The following is an 18008-nucleotide window of genomic DNA, read 5'->3' as shown; positions in this document are numbered from 1 at the left end:
TCACAGATGCTGGTTGGGGAATTCTGGGGGTTGAAATTCACAGATGCTGGTTGGGGAATTCTGGGAATTGAAGTTCACAGATGTTGATTGGGGAATTCTGGGAGTTGAAGTTCAAAGATGCTAGTTGGGAATTCTGGGAATTCAAGTTCACAGATGCTGGTTAGGGAATTCTGGGGGTTGAAGTTCACAGATGCTGGTTGGGGAATTCTGGGAATTGAAGTTCACAGATGCTGGTTAGGGAATTCGGGGAGTTGAAGTCCACATATCATAAAGTGGCTGAGATAGAGGAAACACTCTTCTATGGATTTGGGAAGTAAAGATCGGAAAATGCAGCTCTAATGAACTTCTAGTAAATAAGAGCACATGTCACACAGGTGATTTTATTCTCCATAGCAACCAGCATTCCTTCCCCTTCTTCCTTTCTACTGCTTGCTCCAGGCACCTGAGCTTTATGCAATATCCAGTTGGCTCCTGGATTCTGTTTTTCCCACATGTTGCTCTTTCATTGGCTGGCTCGTCCATGAATTATTTCATTAGATCATAACAGCAATAGGATTTCTCACTGAGAAATAGACCTGAGGAGATCCTGATGCTGAAGAAGGAGGGAGATAAAATTACCTTCTCTGGAGGAAGATCAGGTTTTAAAACATTGTCCTGGCTGAAACTTAGAGCTGTGAGCTTGCTTAAGCAGAAGCTGAAATCTTTGCCAAGTAAGTACACTTTAAAATGAAATTGTTGAAATTAAAATTTAAAGGTAAACGTGGGAAATTTGAAATCATTTTCATATACTTAAGGAGAAAACCTAGATCTAATATTCTTTAGACTGAAAGTATAGGCTGATTTCTTTTTCTTTTAGAAATATTTTCTCTGTGTAAATTTGATAACTTACAAATAAAAATAAATAAATCCATACCTCCCCCTATTTATAGTTTATTTTTCTTTATTTCTAATACAGTATCAACCGTACTGAGTACAGCTGGATCCAGTCATTTTTAATAACTTTATTCCCTGGTGTCCTAACTGCACAAAAAATAAAATACAATAAGAGTGGTAGAATTGTTTGATTTTGTTTTCAAGGCAAAGGATTATTCAAACATCAGTAAATGTACATGAAATTTACTAATAAAACTACAAATTGTTCTGTTGGAAAACCTAGATGACAAGCTCAGGTGAAAAGATTCCTCCCTCCCTTTAGGGGTATAGTAGTTTTCCAATTCTTTGAGAAGCCAAAAGCTGAGCTTTGTAATGAATTAAAGTTTTATATGTGATAACTGAATTTCTGAAAATAAAAAGAACTGTAGTTTAGATAGAAAGCCTATCAGATTTTTCCATCCGCCCCTGAGTTGAAGTATTGTATATGAAATTGCAGAGGGTTTTTTTCCCCACCAGTTCTGGATCATTTACAACTTCCTTTTTATACTTCCAAACAGTATTTTAAATTCACCAAGTTTTGTAAAAATCACAGGTTTTTTGGGGTGGTGTTTTGTTTTGTTTTTTTGCTGAGAAAGATTACAGACCCAACGCTAGGAAAGCACAATAGGATCAAAAGTTTACCACAACTGAGCAGTCACCTTACCTGTTCAGACCATCACCTGCTAGGAACAATTGATGATTATATTCCAAGGGAGTAAAAGGGTCCTTGCATCAGAGAAACTGAAATGAAAAAAGCTACATTAACTCCACCTCAGGTACAAGGAATTTCTCTAAGGGGAAATAGTTGTCAGGAAGAGTACTTGGGAGTGGCAACAAAGCCAACATGGAGTGTGAAACTTAACTATTTTCTACTCAGCTATACTGAGTTTTATGCTGGGCAAAGCTGCAAGAAAACTGCAAGAGATCTGCTTGTAAGAGTAGGAATTTTTTTAGAATCTTATCAGGAAAAAAGTAGGAGATACCTATTGGGACCTTGCAAACAATAGTGCTAAAGTAGGCTTTGAAGTCTTGAGCTATAACATGGCTACATAGTGGAGATGTTTGCAGTAGCTGAGGGTTCTTGATGCTCTTTGAGCTTGGCTGCTTTCTTGGAGACGTTTCATTACCCAACTAGGTAACATCATCAACGTTCATAGTAGTTCTTTGATTACCTTGATTTGTAATAACTGGAATACAGAAGTTTGGGAATTTAACTTCTGGGCCTTATTGGCCTAAAACTTCAAATAGGGAAGACAGATATTCAGTCGCCTTCATCTGGAACACCTCCAATTTTAGATATTTTCAGAGTTGGAAACGTGGCCTTAGCTCATGCCTTCTCCCAGATTTCCACATCAACGTAATTCTTATGGTTTATTATTTTATTCAATACTTGCTTCTGCACACAGAGCAATCCACATATGGGTTAAGCCACACGTGACATGATTAGCCTGCATTGCTTTCTAGTGATGGTCTTGATGAGAACTTAAGCAAAAGTCCAACTCTTTTATGCAGTTGATGTACTTGTGTTAGTTCATCCCACATAATCATATTGAATAAATAATTTTAGTGTAAAGCTGGGGTGTCAAACTCGATTTCTTTGAGGGCCGCATCAGGGATGTGTTTGAACTCGGAAGGGTGGGAGTGGACATGGCCAGGGTGGGCGTGGCCAGCACGATGTCACTCATGTATGCAGCGGTGGGGGGGGGGCTGAGCACACTGCCAGTGAAAATGGCACTCAGGGCCACGCACAGCCCTCCCAAGCTCCATGTTCACTGTCAGAAGTGTGCAGGAGGCTGTCATAGCTGAAAATGGAACCCCATTTTTGCTGGCAGACACACTGCAGGCCAGTTCTTTGCTATTTCCAGGGCAGCCCCGTGGGCCACATCTAAGCAACCCGTCGGCCTTGAGTTTGACATCCCCCCCCTCCGGTGTAAAGGAACAAAACCAAAAAATATTCCATCATGATATAGCATGATACATGGCATAGCCATCAAAACCAGCAGTCCATGACTGCACCTGCATTCAATAAATTCTACCAATATAAAATGCAATGATATTGCCTTACATAGAGGCAAGCAACTTGCAGCCTTCTAGATACTGAACTACGATTCTCAACACCTTCAACATGCATGGTCTTTGGGGAATAATGCTGGTAATTGTAGTTCACCAACATCCATTGTTGGCACATGGGTGCGCCTCGGTTCACCCACGTAACACCTATCCTCCGTGAGCTGCACTGGCTACCTGTTGATCTCCGGGTACGCTTCAAGGTGCTAGTTGTCACCTACAAAGCCCTTCATGGTATTGGATCTGGATACTTGAGAGACCGCCTACTGCCAATTACCTCCACTAGACCAATTAGATCCCACAGACTAGGCCTCCTCTGAATTCCATCAGCTGGCCAGTGTCGACTGGCGACTACCCGGAGGAGAGCCTTCTCTGTGGCTGCTCCGACCCTCTGGAATGAACTCCCTGTGGAGATTCGTACCCTCTCCACCCTCCAGGCCTTCCGCATAGCTCTTAAAACCTGGCTGTTCCGACAGGCCTGGGGCTAAAGACTCGTTGCCCCACGTTTTGTAGCTTGGAGCGAAGGGAAGGACGCGACAAGAGTTAAGAGGAAAGTGACTTTATTCAGCTCATAGTAAACTGCGATTCAACGTGGCGTGTTTCGCGCCCTACATTTATACCCCCGGGTTTGAACGAGGAGCCAATGGGGCGTCGAGTAGCTCGGCCAATCAGGGCGAGGATTGAACCGGCTCCGCCCGGGAACCAATCAGGAAGGAGTCCTTTGTTCGCGCGCTAGTTTTCCCGCGCTAGTATTCAACACCCCTCCCCCCCCAGTCAAAGAGTTCTTTTGGGAAGGGCAAACATAGTCTTGTAGGTAGGCGGGGCGGTGGCGTTCTCGCCCTGACCTTCGTGGCTCCCCGGCGGTCGTTGACAGGGGGGAACCCGCTGGCGGAGGCGTGTCCGTGGTAGGGCGGTGAACCTGTGGTTCGGGCCCGCGGGAGAGAGCTGGCCCCGGGTCCCCTGTCCAATGTCCAACTGTCTGGGGTGGCGTTTCCGTGGCAACCGGAGTGTCCGGTTGCGGTCCCGTGCAGTCTGGTTGGGGTGTAGGTTCAGAGTCTCGATAAGGGCTTCGAGGAAAAGAGTAGCCGGTTGAGGCGTGCCTGTCCGGAAAGTTCGCATCGGCTTGCCTCTCGTTCCCCGGGTGGAAACGGTCCGATGGGGAAAAAATCAACGATGTTGGCTCCTGGTGTGAGCGGGTGTGCGCAGGGCTCGGGCCGTCTGTTTCCGCGGGAAGGCGACGCCTTAATTGGTCCACGTGGCGCCTCCATTGTGCTCCGTCGGCCAGGCCGACCCTGAAGGAACAGGGGCCGGTCAGAGCTGTGATGGTTGCGGGAACCCACCGTGGATCCCCGGAAAAGGAGCGGGCCCATACCGGATCCCCTAACTTAAACGCGTGGGAAGGGAGGGCCCCCAGGTTGCTCGGCAGATCCCCTGCGTAGAGTGGATGGAGCCTGTCTAGGGAGGTTCGCAATCTCCTACCCATCAAGAGCTCTGCGGGACTTTTATTCGTCGTTGGGCAGGGTATGGAGTGCTGGCTCAAGAGGTAAGCCGCCACTCTTTCTTGCCAGTCGCCCTGGCCCATGCGGCCCAAGGCTTCTTTCGCTGAGCGAACTGCGCGCTCCGCCCGGCCATTACTAGCTGGGTGATAGGGGGCTGTGGCCGCGTGTCTGATTCCTTGCTCGGCCAGGAATTCTTGGAACGTGGTGGAGGTAAACTGGGGCCCATTATCGGAAACTATCACATCCGGTAACCCATGGGTAGCGAACATCTTACGGAGGGCCCTCACTGTACTCTCCGCTGTGGTGGAGGTCATGATTACCAGCTCCACCCACTTAGAGTAAGCATCTACCACTATCATAAAGTTTCGGCCGTGGAAGGGACCGGCGAAATCAATATGTAAACGGGACCATGGGCCTCTAGGGATTTCCCACTCGCGAGGGGCGGCTGTGGGGGGATTCGGCCTGGAATTTTGGCATATTCTACATCGGCCTACATAATCTGCGATCTCGGAGTCTAACAAGGGCCACCACACATAGCTACGGGCTAACGCTTTCATTCGTGCTATGCCTGGGTGGTTTTTATGGAGTGCAGGCAGGATTCGTGCCCGCAGGGCTGTGGGGATCACTACCCTATCCCCCCAGACAAGACACCCCCCATGAAGGGCGAGTTCGGCTTGTCGCATTTTGAATGGACGGAATTCTTCCGCTACCTTTTCCGTGGGCCACCCCCTCAAAACCCATGAAGCAACCTGAGATAGGACGGGGTCAGCCTTTGTGCAGGCTGCGACGTCCGCGGCCGAGACAGGGAGGTCGGATTCGGCGATGGACAGAACAGAGAGCGCGGGCACGTGGGCTGTGTCCGTCTCTGGCAGAGGGCAACGGCTTAGAGCGTCTGCGTGCCCTAGCTGTTTGCCCGGACGGTATAACAGCGTATATGAATACGCTGTTAGAAACTCCGTCCATCTAGTCATGCGGGGGGACAAAATGGGGGGAGTTGGCTTGTCGCCCGCCAGTAGCCCCAAGAGGGGCTTGTGATCCGTGACCAGGGTAAAATTCCTACCGTAGAGGTAGTCATGGAACCGCTTAATGCCGGAGACTGCAGCCAGGGCCTCTTTATCGATTTGGCTGTAGTTCCGCTCCGTGGAGGAGAGTGTCCGGGAATAGAAAGCTATGGGGGCTTCTGAGCCGTTCGGGAGGACGTGGCTCAGGACCGCCCCAACGCCATAGGGGGAGGCGTCGCAAGTCAGAATTAGAGGCATCCTATCGCTGTACTGGATTAGGACTGCCGATGAAGTTAAAATATCTTTTATAGCCGCGAACGCGTGCGCTTCACGGCTACCCCATTTCCAGGCCACTGACCGGTCAAGTAGTCGGTGTAGCGGCTCAGCTAGTGACGCCTTGTGGGGGATAAAAGGGGCGTAGAAATTTAGAAGCCCCAGGAACGCCTGTAATTCCGCCCTAGAGGTGGGTGCGGGTGCGTTTTTGATGGCGGCAACTTTGGAAGGAGTGGGGTGGATGCCTTGGGCATCAATGAGGAACCCCAAGAACTCAACTTTGGGAACAGCAATTTCGCATTTGCTGCGCTTTAATTTCAGTCCTGCCTCCCTAAAACGTGTGAGGACCTCCCGCAGTGTTTTCAGGAGTTCCGAGTGGCTGGGGGCTGCGACCAGGACGTCGTCGAAGTAGGGAACGACGCCTGGGAGCCCATGGAGCAACCGCTCCATGAGGCTCTGGAAAATCCCAGGGGCAACCGAGACGCCGAATTGTAGGCGGCGGCAACGGAAGGCCCCACGGTGGGTGACGATGGTCTGGGCTGTAGCCGCATCGTCGTCTACGGGAAGCTGCTGGTAGGCCTGTGCCATGTCTAGCTTGGCGAAAATGCGGCCCTGTCCTAAGGAGTGGAGTAGGTGCTGCACTACGGGAACCGGATACGGGTTTGCCTGCAGGGCCAAATTGATGGTCGACTTGTAGTCGGCACATATTCTCACCGATCCGTCGGGTTTGACCGGGAGGACTATGGGGGTTTCCCAACGGGCGTGATCTACGGGCTCGAGTACCCCTTGCTCAATAAGTTTGTCCAGTTCTGCGTCTACTTTTGCTCGCAATGCGAAGGGAACCCTGCGTGCCTTTAGTCTAACGGGAGCGACCTGGGGATCGAGGCAGAGGGAAATGGGGGTGCCCTTATAACAGCCCAATCTCCCATCAAATACGTCTGAGAACTCGTCTAGGACGCTATCTACGGCGAGGGGAACTACCCTGTGTACCCCTTCTATGGTGAGGCCCAAAGCGGAGAACCATTCCAACCCCAGGAGAGCGGGCAGGTTGTTTCTAACGACTAAAACTGGGAGTTTCCCTTTAAAATTCCCGTATTCCACCCGGATGTGGTATATCCCGGCTGTGGGAATCCCATTTCCCTGGTAGTCTAGGAGGGAGACCCGGGCGGGACGCAGCTTTCCCTGGGGAACCCCGGGGCAAAGGCGGGAGAACAAAGCCCAAGATAGGAGAGAACGGGATGAACCGGAGTCCACCTCCATTTGGCAAAGCTGACCTTCGAGCCGGACGGCGGTGCTTATTTTCCGGTGGCCGGCAGGAACGTGGGATGCCTGGTAGACCATGCAGTCAGCGCTGGAGGGCTGATAGGTTGAGTAGCAGTCCTCAGTGCGCTTCGCGGGACGTGGTTGCTGGCGGCGTTGCGGCGCCGGGCGCTGGTTGCTGGGTTGCATGAACGACGGGGCTGGCAGGGGAGCCCGGCATACTCTGGCGAGGTGCCCTTCTCCTCGGCAGCGGCGGCAAACGGCAGAGCGGTACGGGCAGGCTGCGCGGCTGTGGCGGCCGCCACATCCGCGGCAAGGTGCGTTTGGTGCTGGCTGAACGGGCGCCGGCGGTTGTTGGGGTGGCCTCTGCTTCGGCTGCATCCTCATCTGGCCAACGATTTCCTCCTCCTCCTCCTCGTCTTCGGCAGGGGAGAGATCGTCGACGAGGTTCGTCTGGGTGGACGGCCCCGCGGCGGGTTGTGCGGGGGGGTTTAGCTGGAGGCGTTCCATGTCGGCCGTGGATTGTTCGGAGAGTTCGGCTGCTCGCGCTATCTCCACGGCTTGCATCAGGGTAATCTTGTGATTCCGGAGTAATCGGCCGCGTAAATGTGCGTCGCGGACCCCGCACACAAACTGTTCCGCAAGATTCTCCTCCAGGTCTGCGAAATCACACTGGGCGGCCACGGTGCGCAAAGCCTCCAGGAAATGGCTGATGGACTCGTTGGCCCTTTGTACTCGGCGGCGGAAAGCGAAACGGCGTGCAAACAGAGAGGGTGAGGGAGCGTAGTGGTTCCTCAGCCTGGACATCAGCTCGGCCCACCCAAGTTTGTAGGCTGGCCTCGGGGCGGCCAGGGCTCTCGCAGAGGCGAACATGGACGGCTCGCAGCAGGACAGGAAGAAACTGCACTTCTCCTCGTCGGTCTGAGCCTGGTTTTTCGAGGCGATCAGGTAGCACTCGAACCGCTCCATGAACCCGTCCCATGATTCTCCGGTGGCTCCGCCGAATGGCGCGAAAGGAGGAAGCGATGACGCCATCGTGATGTGGAGCCGGAGAGAGGGAGAGAATGACGGAGAAAATTTCGCGTTCGCTGCCGGCGTTCTTGGTCCGAGGATAGCGTGCTAGCTGGTTCAGACGCGGTGGCAGCTGGCTGTTCTTCTCCGTGGTCGCGGGAATCGGAATCCCATCCTCGTCGCCAGTTTTGTAGCTTGGAGCGAAGGGAAGGACGCGACAAGAGTTAAGAGGAAAGTGACTTTATTCAGCTCATAGTAAACTGCGATTCAACGTGGCGTGTTTCGCGCCCTACATTTATACCCCCGGGTTTGAACGAGGAGCCAATGGGGCGTCGAGTAGCTCGGCCAATCAGGGCGAGGATTGAACCGGCTCCACCCGGGAACCAATCAGGAAGGAGTCCTTTGTTCGCGCGCTAGTTTTCCCGCGCTAGTATTCAACACCACGCGAATGGTATGACTGTTGTGCTTTTAACTGTGTATGATTTTATGTTTTTTTTTGTTATTTGTTTGTATTCCCCCTCCCTTGAGTTGTGAGCCGCCCTGAGTCCCCTCAGGGAAAAGGGCGGCATATAAATAAATTAAAACTAAACTAAACTAAACTAAACTAAACATGTTCCCTACCCCGGGCACTGCAGCTAATAGAGTGGGACAAAGAAGGGTATTCACTGTGTGACATGCTAAATCAGTCTTTCCTACCTGAACACATTCCAGGCATACCTGCTGTTGGTTAAGCTTGCTGCAGGTTTGAGAGACTCTGCTCCAATATAGCTGGAGAACACGAGGCAGGGAATCTGCCATATTAATGAATTCCTGCCTTTTATCACTACAAACATCAGAAAACGTCATAGTTGGTCCTGTCCAAAGTTTACTGCTAGTCATTTTGCCACCATTTGAGTTTGTACAGATCCACCTTCCTTCTGTGGGCAACTTGGAAGAGATACTCCGATTCCATCAAATGAAACTTCTAGAAGGGTTTTGCTACAGTGACATTGCCTGGGGGGAAAAAAGCCTACATTATTGAAGGATAGTTTGGGAAATAAAATGCATATTGGTTGCTGTGGACGTGAAAGCAGTCTGGTTGTTTTGAAACTTGGCTGTGACCAGCATGCAAAATACTTGCTTTTTTTCCATAAGTGGGTTCATGCCTCATTAACTTTGAAGACCTGACCGATACCTTGATTTCAGTGAAGCAGATGAACTAGCTAAAACACAATGATTAGAAGGGAAAGCTGTTGCCTGGATACTTTAGAGCTAAAATTTGAATAAGACAGAGGCAAAAAATATCCCAGGGCTCTATTATTTATATATGTCAAAAGTTTAACTTGCCTTTTATCAATGTGCAAATACTTGCATGTTGTTCAATCTTTCTTTCTTCTATATATATAAAAATGGCTGTCTGTGTATGTATGTTCCAGCATAACTCTGGAACGCCTTGAGCAATTTCAACCAAACTTGGTGCACAGGTGACTTACTCTCTGGAAACAAATACTGTGGAGGGTATGACACCCCTAACATCCCTTGGTGTGTGTGTTTTCTTAAGATACAGCCTGTTGTGCCTTAAAATGGCTTCTACCGTACTGCTGTAAAATGGCTTCTACTGTACAGTACAGTGGAGTTGTCATGGTAACAGCTTCATAGTACTCCACAAGGGGGCTCCCTCTGGTAAGGGGGAAAATCCAGCATTAGAAATTATGTTTGGTCCGAGATTATTTTGGGGGACAAATGTATGGATTAGGATAAATAAATACCCGGGCAACGCCAGGTTATCAGCTAATCAGAAATAAAATTCCCTTTCATCTAACACCAGGATGGCACTTTGTGGCATAACAGTGGAAAAACTTTGTTGTTCATGATTTAGGAATCACGATTTAGTCACTTGACAGGATAGAAGAATATATTGTGGGGGAGGATTCTTAGATGGATGTGGTCCCATACCACATCTTTGATAGCTACACTTTGGAATTATGAATGGAGACAAAAGAAAGGAAGAAAATAATACACCTTAGCACTGTGATGGCGAACTTATGGCATGCGTGCCACACGTGGCACACAGAGCCATATCTGCCGGCACCCAAGCCCGCAGCTCCAGACAACATGGACGTGCTGGCCAGCTGATTTTCAGCCTTTGTGGGGGGGGGCTGGGAGAAGCTGTTTTCGCCCTCCCTAAGCTTCAGAATTCCCCCCCCCTCCCCGGAGGGCAAAAAATGGGCAAAACAGTCCAACTGGTTGGCTTCAGAGCCAAGACCCCAGAGGCCTTCCTGGAGACTGGGGAGGGCGAAAACAATAGCAATAGCAATAGCAGTAGACTTATATACCGCTTCATAGGGCTTTCAGCCCTCTCTAAGCGGTTTACAGAGTCAGCATATTGCCCCCAACAACAATCCGGGTCCTCATTTTACCCACCTCGGAAGGATGGAAGGCTGAGTCAACCCTGAGCTGGTGAGATTTGAACCGCTGAACTGCTGATCTAGCAGTCAGCTGAAGTAGCCTGCAGTGCTGCATTTAACCACCACGCCACCACGGCCTCCCCCACCCCCACCCCCCCGGGAGGAAATACCAAGCTCAGCTTGGAAGCGAGCAGTGCGGCTCTTGAGCATGGGGAGGTTGTGCACACATGCACATATGGGGGCGCTCTTTGCATTATGGGTGCTTGCACGTGTGCATGCTAAGGTGCGTGTGCCCTCGCATTTTTGGCACCAAACAACTAAAAGGTTCGCCACCACTGCTTTAGCACTATAAGCCTGGTACAGTTGCCAAGACAAGGGAAAGAATTCATAAAACAATACAGCATGAGTTTGCTATAGATACAAGTTCTGGGAATGAAACCCACTTGGTTGGAGATCTGTGTCATGATGTTGAGTACATTAGGTGCCATTCAACCGTCTGTCATCCTTTGAAAACAACAGAATGTTTGAGTTTTGAACTGATGGGCAAGTCCACAGGTTCAAACAGCTGTGATGTAGTCAGCGGTGTCCTTGGGGAAATTCTCATTTGCTTTCTTCAGTCACAGGTGCAGTTAAGGAGAATTTAAATAGCAAATAAGGGTTTGTTGGTGTGTTTTGCAGAAATGCGGGCCAGGTTCAGTACGGAGAAATAACTGACAGGCAAATCAAGCGTCTGAAACGTGTGTTGAAACTTTTCAAATGTACCTTGAAAAGCAATTTTTACAGTGACACAGAACCATGCCTAAAGAGCAGAGGGTTTTTGTTTTTTTTGGCAATATAATTAACACATAAAGTTCATGTTTCAGAATACCCTTTGTAGGATGAAATCGCCCTGGTTTAACTTTTGTCCATCATTAATCATTTAGCATTATCTATCGGAGTTAAAGATTTTCTTTTCAAACTAGTGATATATGGTTACCTATTAATTATTTCAGAACTGGTATTATATTAGAAATCACCTCTTTCTACTTCTATTTGAAGAGGGAAAGGCACTTTATCAAAGAGACAAAACACTAAACAACCATGTCAAAACTTTGGGAATGGTTATAAAATCAAATATCTTCATTGCAGTCTTTGATCAGCTTTTGCAATAAAGAAGAACGTGAGAATAAATGAGAATTATTTATTATTAAAGAAGAGAAAAATAATAGGACAGCAAAAAACATATCGAATTAAATGATTTGCATAGTTGGTGAAGATATGATGTGTATGGGATAGTTATAAAACTGGTGTGTGTCTCAGGATTGAACCTATAAAATCTAGGCTATACTTCCTTGACCTTCAGCCCTTCTGATGTGTTGTAATCAGCGGTGGGATTAAAAAAAAATTACTACCAGTTCTGTAGGCGTGGCTTGGTAGGCATGACGTGGCTTGGTGGGTGTGGCTTGGTGGGCATGGCAGGGGAAGGATACTGCAAAATCCCCATTCCCTCCCAACTCCTGGGGGGAAGGATACTGCAAAATCCCCATTCCCTCCCAACTCCTGGGGGAAGGATATTGCAAAATCCCCATTCCCGCCCAACTCCTGGGGGAAGGATACTGCAAAATCCCCATTCCCTCCCAACTCCTGGGGGAAGGATACTGCAAAATCCCCGTTCCCTCCCAACTCCTGGGGGAAGGATACTGCAAAATCCCCGTTCCCTCCCAACTCCTGGGGGAAGGATACTGCAAAATCCCCGTTCCCTCCCAACTCCTGGGGGAAGGATACTGCAAAATCCCCGTTCCCTCCCAACTCCTGGGGGAAGGATACTGCAAAATCCCCGTTCCCTCCCAACTCCTGGGGGAAGGATACTGCAAAATCCCCGTTCCCTCCCAACTCCTGGGGGAAGGATATTGCAAAATCCCCGTTCCCTCCCAACTCCTGGGGGAAGGATACTGCAAAATCCCCGTTCCCTCCCAACTCCTGGGGGAAGGATACTGCAAAATCCCCGTTCCCTCCCAACTCCTGGGGGAAGGATACTGCAAAATCCCCGTTCCCTCCCAACTCCTGGGGGAAGGATACTGCAAAATCCCCGTTCCCTCCCAACTCCTGGGGGAAGGATATTGCAAAATCCCCGTTCCCTCCCAACTCCTGGGGGAAGGATACTGCAAAATCCCCGTTCCCTCCCAACTCCTGGGGGAAGGATACTGCAAAATCCCCATTCCCTCCCAACTCCTGGGGGAAGGATACTGCAAAATCCCCATTCCCTCCCAACTCCTGGGGGAAGGATACTGCAAAATCCCCGTTCCCTCCCCACCCCATCAACCTGCTTTCCAGCGCCTTTCTCCTGTGCAGGGCAACAGAAGAAGACCCAGCCAATCAGCTGGGACTGGGGAGGCAGCAAATAGATCAGGGGCAGGGGCAGCTGTTTCTCCGAACTACTCAAAATTTCTGCTACCGGTTTGCCAGAACCGGTCAGAACCAGCTGAATACCACCTCTGGTTGGATGGTCTGGTGAATTGGATAAAGATTTTAGAAAGCTGCAATTATAGCAATTGTAGCTTCACTAAAGAACAGCAGGTTACGAAGAGTTGGGCTAGCCATGAAAGCATATTGGTTTACCTTTGTCTCCTCTGTTTTTCCAGACTAAGGCTTAAGGCATGGCTGCATTCCTCCAGGCCTTGTTTTCCTTGCTGCTTCTGGGCCTGTTCAGCAATACTGGGAGAGCACAGCGAAACCCCGAGGTATTCTGTGGAGGTTAGTGTCTCAGCTGAGTATTTCCCTATGCACCCAAAGGACTTGAGGTTTACAGGTTTGTTAATTCGGCACAAATAAGCCAATAACTTCTCACTTTGTTCCCTTAACAGCAGAGCTTTTTTTACAGAGACTGAAAGTCAGAGATGTATCAATAGCTCCCCACCATCCTTTCCTTACAGGTGGTCTTCAATTTATGACCACAAATGGAACCAGAGTTGCCATTGCTAAGCTAAGGCAGTTGTTAAGTGAGCCACATCCAATTTTACAACCTTTATTTTGCCATGGTAGTTGAATGAATTGTTGTGGTTGTTAAGTGAATTATGCAGTCGTTAAATGAGTCCAGCTTTCCCCGTTGGCTTTGCCAGCTGGGAAGGTTGCAAATGGGGGTCACACGACATCGGAATGCTGCAGCTGTTGTAAATTATGCCGCTTGCCAAGTGCCCAAATTTTAATCACGAGATTGTGGGAATGCTGTAACTGTCGTAAGTGAGCACTTTTTTCCCCATGCCATTGTAATTTTGAATGGTTGCTAAATGAACAGTTGTAAGTCAAGGACTACCTGCCCTCTTTTCCTCCATTGTTTCCCTCCATTGAGTGATTAGAGTCTGTGTGCAAATCCAAAGCAGAAAAATAACTCAGGACTGCAAACTAACCCATGCTTTCCGTTGCCTTGTCCCAAAGTTGCTTTTTTCCCCCCCAAGAGGCAACTAAACTTTCTGTTTTTTCTTTGAAGAGGTTTCGCTTCTCATCCAGGAAGCTTCTTCGGCTCCAGCTAGATGGTGGGAAATTGAAGAGTTTTATGCTCTTTGCAGACAGCTGGTCATTTGCATTCTTTTAGAGAATCGTTGAGGCCATCTGCAGGTATATCTGTGTCTTCAGGGTCACCTGAGTGGTGCAAATGAGGGTGGAGCTTTCTTGGAACTGTTCCTCACCATCCAATCAGAGCTGAAGAAGCTTCTTGGATGAGAAGCGAAACATCGTCAAAGAAAAACCAGAAAGTCCAGTTGCCTCTTGGGGAAAAAAAAGCACCTTTGATCAACCATGACCTGGATGACTGAAAATCTCCATAGAATTTTTGCTGCCTTGAATGCAAAGAATGTATCTATCTATCTGATCTTTCCCCCCCCCCTCCAGTGGGACTGGTCCTTCCAATTATGGGATGGAGTATACTGCTTCTGTTTTTGCCTTTCAGCCCAGAGGTGGGATTCAAATAATTTAATAACCGGTTCTCTGTCCTAATGACCAGCTGGTTAGGTGGGGCACAGTGGTCATGTGACTGGGTAGGTGTGGCCAATTAAATGTCACTCACATCGATGGGCGCTTCTCGTTGGCTGTTACAATGTAAATAAGGGTTAACCGGAGAGGCAGTTTCTGTAAGCAGGGCAATGAAGATGAGGCTAGAAAAAACACCAGAATGTTTCCTTCCTGCCTTCCTTACAGGATTAGCCCTGTAAAATGGTGAAAAAATCAAAAGGAGATTTCTTCCAACAACTGGTTCTCCAAACTGCTTAGAAAGTTAACAACCAGTTCTCCCGAATAGGTGCGAACCGGCTGAATCCCACCACTGTTTCAGCCCCAATCCAGGAGCCTTTGCAGACAGTCACTTTCGCAACATAACAGAACAACCTTACTCAATAAGTAATAGCAATAGCAATAGCAATAGCAATAGCAGTTAGACTTATATACCGCTTCATAGGGCTTTCAGCCCTCTCTAAGCGGTTTACAGAGTCAGCATATTGCCCCCAACAATCCGGGTCCTCATTTTACCCACCTCGGAAGGATGGAAGGCTGAGTCAACCCTGAGCCGGTGAGATTTGAACCGCTGAACTGCTGATCTAGCAGTAGCCTGCAGTGCTGCATTTAACCACTGTGCCACCTCGGCTGTAAGCGTACAAATAGTCCTCAATTTATGACCAGTCATTTAACAACTCTTCAAAGTTATGACAAACCTCCCCAGGGGTACTTACATTAGGATGGCCTCTCTGCCCTGCAGCCACATGTCCACATTTCAGACGCCTGGCAATGGAATCACATTTATGAACCCTTGCAGGGTCCATGGTTGAATGTCCATTTTAGAACATTATTGGTGGAAACCAGCACATTCGTTTTTTGGGGCAAAACTGGCCCAGAGCCAACAATTGGTTTACTTAACAACCACAGGGTAGCTTAACAATTACCACAAAAAGGTCATAAAATTGTGTCAATTACCTGGGTGACTTGCTTTACGACCCTCATGATATTACTAATAGGCAAGCTCCTCTTACAGCCTTAAGCCAAAGCCTTCCCCATTTCCTTTCATTTCTTTCATTAAAAGCTGTATTCCCCTCCGTTCACTTCAACTCAGTATGGTAAGGATTGCCTCTTGAGGAAATATGCCGAGAGAGAGAGAGAAATAAACTTTTGCTTTATCTACAGGTAGTTTGATGCTCACTTGATAGGTTAAAAATGACTTAGAAAGGGAATTGACTGGCATTGTTTGCTGTGCATTGCTCAGTACCTAGAGGCGAAGTTTCAATGCGTGCAGGAGCACCCACCTTGCTCTCCCCTCCTCCCCCAGCAACTCCACCTGGCTGCAAACAACAAGGCTTTGTCATCCATTGACAGTTGTGCACACAAGGGGGAGAAATCTCCATCTGTGGTCTCCTAGCACGGAGACGAGGGGTTGGTTTTTTAAACAGATGGCACAATGAGCTGTAAGAAATGAACATCTCTCCCGAGACGGATAACCTGACAAAAGTAGTTGCAACAACATATTGAAATAAATCCTCCCTTGATGTATGCCAGGGCTGCGGAATCTTCAATCCCAAGATCTCTTGATGAAAAGTCTGGTTGGGGTGATTCGGGTGCAGAGGTTTTGAGAGACAGGCCACCTTGTGCTTCCTGGAAAGTGAGCAGAAGGTGGCAGGGTTGGCCAAAGACAGATGTGCTTTGGTTGAAAAAGGCCCATTGCTGTAGCGAAGATGCCTCTTCCAGGCAGAAGGACGTCAGCTAAGACAGAGGAGTATTTTCTGCTAGAGGAGGACGTGGTGTTTTGCATCTCTTTTCTTATCCTAGTAAATCTCCTGATTCTGCTTCAAGCATATCTCTGGGATAAATTCAGTACGGGTAGTACTTGACTTATGACGAGCCGCTCAGCAGTGACACTAAGAGGATAAATTTCCATATCGTAATTCTTCGGGAATTTGGAGGGTTTTGTCAACCAAACATTTCTGGTGGATGTCAAACAGGGGAAAGTTAAATCTCTGGACTGCTTTGCTGGAAAAAGGCAACATATGGACTTATGGCCTTTCTGGTCAAATAATATACCCTGTATGGTTGTGGTGGATTCCTACTGGTATGGCCCGGGTCAGCCGAACTGGTAATGGTTTGGCAGCCTGGGTGGCTGGAACTGGCAATGAACCAGGCCTGCCACACCCCCTGAACCGATTCCCCAGTCGCCACCATCAACACCGCCATCTTGGATTTCAGTTCTGCACATGTGCAGAACAATTTCTATTGACTCTATTGGGGAATCGCACGTGCGCACAGCACGCAAGCACGCAAGCACGCAAGCACGAACAAACCAGCAGTAGTGCCGTCCGGAATCCATCCCTGCTGTAAGGAAATAGTGGGATTCAAAAAATTTTACTACCAGTTCTGTGGGTGTAGCTTTGTGGGCGTGGCATGGCTTTGTGAGCGTGGCTTTGTGGGTGTGGCAGGGGAAGGATACTGCAAAATTCCCATTCCCTTCCCACCCCACTAACCTGATTTTCAGCTCCGTTCTCCTGTTCAGGGCAACAAAAGAAGATCAGCTGGGAGGCAGCGAGGGCGGGGCCAGCCTATTTGCCGGTTCAACAAACTACTCAAAATTTCTGCTACCAGTTCTCCAGAAGCTGTTAGAACTGGCTGAATACCACCTCTGCTGTAAGGTTTTTATAAGGGAAAGCTTAATTTTATGTTACCGGTAGTTCTTTTGATCTATCTTGGCATTTCAAGTGACTTGGGATTAGTATTCAATGTTCAAGGCTTTTCATATTTTAGGGCAGATTTTGGTTCTTTCTGAAGAAACAGAAAGCTCTATTTTGTATACCATAGTCTTTGACTTGCAACCAGTGGTGAAATTCATTTTTTTTTACTACCAGTTCTGTGGGCGTGGCTTGGTGGGCATGGTGTGGCTTCATGGCCATGGCTTGGTGGGCGTGGCAGGGGAAGGATATTGCAAAATCTCCATTCCCGCCCCACTCTGGGGCCAGCCAGAGGTGTCATTTGCCAGTTCTCTGAACTAATCAAAATTTCTGCTACCGGTTCTCCAGAACCTATTAGAACCTGCTAGATTTCAGTCCTGCTTGCAGCCAGTCGCTTAGCAAATGTTCAAAATTATGGACTTCCAAAACACCACTTATGATCTAGTTCTGAAGTTATTTTTTTTTAAAGGTTTATTGTTTTAATTAAACAAAAACACAAAAAAAGAATCATTTTTCATTACATCTTGTAGAAAGCATGTTGATTGTTTACAAATACATTTCGTGCGTTTCTTCCACAATCCGTACATATACTTCATTCAAATTGAATTGTACATTTTAAATCAAAAAAGAAAATTTATGTATTTTACTATCACTGTACCACAATTCTCATTTAATTACAATTATTTAAATATGTTTTTATCTAAAATCATTTGTATTTAAAGACACAACCACCTGCTGGCATTCATTCACAGTTTCAATAAACCTCCAATAACATTACACCTTTATGACATTTTCTGAAACAAATTCAGTTAGTAAGATGTCTAAGCAATTCCCCCCTTTCCCCCCCAACTCACAGTATAAAGCTTATATCCAATTTGGTTTTACTAGTATAACACACACATATATATCATTAAACATTAT

The 18008-nt window shown here is 48.0% G+C and overlaps 1 protein-coding gene across 1 annotated transcript in view; it reads left to right on the top strand.

The window, feature by feature from the left end:
- Positions 1-577: 577 nt before the first annotated feature.
- The window catches only part of CNPY1 (canopy FGF signaling regulator 1), an 85102-nt gene continuing 67671 nt past the window's right edge, over positions 578-18008 (top strand). Inside the window, exons 1-2 of the mRNA XM_087711825.1 lie at positions 578-710; positions 13032-13143. Coding sequence (XP_087567951.1) covers positions 13047-13143 — 97 coding nt within the window. The 5' untranslated portion in view covers positions 578-710; positions 13032-13046. The remainder of the gene's footprint in view (positions 711-13031; positions 13144-18008) is intronic.

Source organism: Thamnophis sirtalis, unplaced genomic scaffold, assembly GCF_051295495.1.
Source record: "Thamnophis sirtalis isolate CommonGarterSnake01/CBP01778 unplaced genomic scaffold, rThaSir2_p1.2 scaffold_4, whole genome shotgun sequence".
In the NCBI taxonomy this organism is placed as follows: Eukaryota; Metazoa; Chordata; class Lepidosauria; order Squamata; family Natricidae; genus Thamnophis; species Thamnophis sirtalis.
This window is presented reverse-complemented; position numbering and strand designations above follow the sequence as displayed.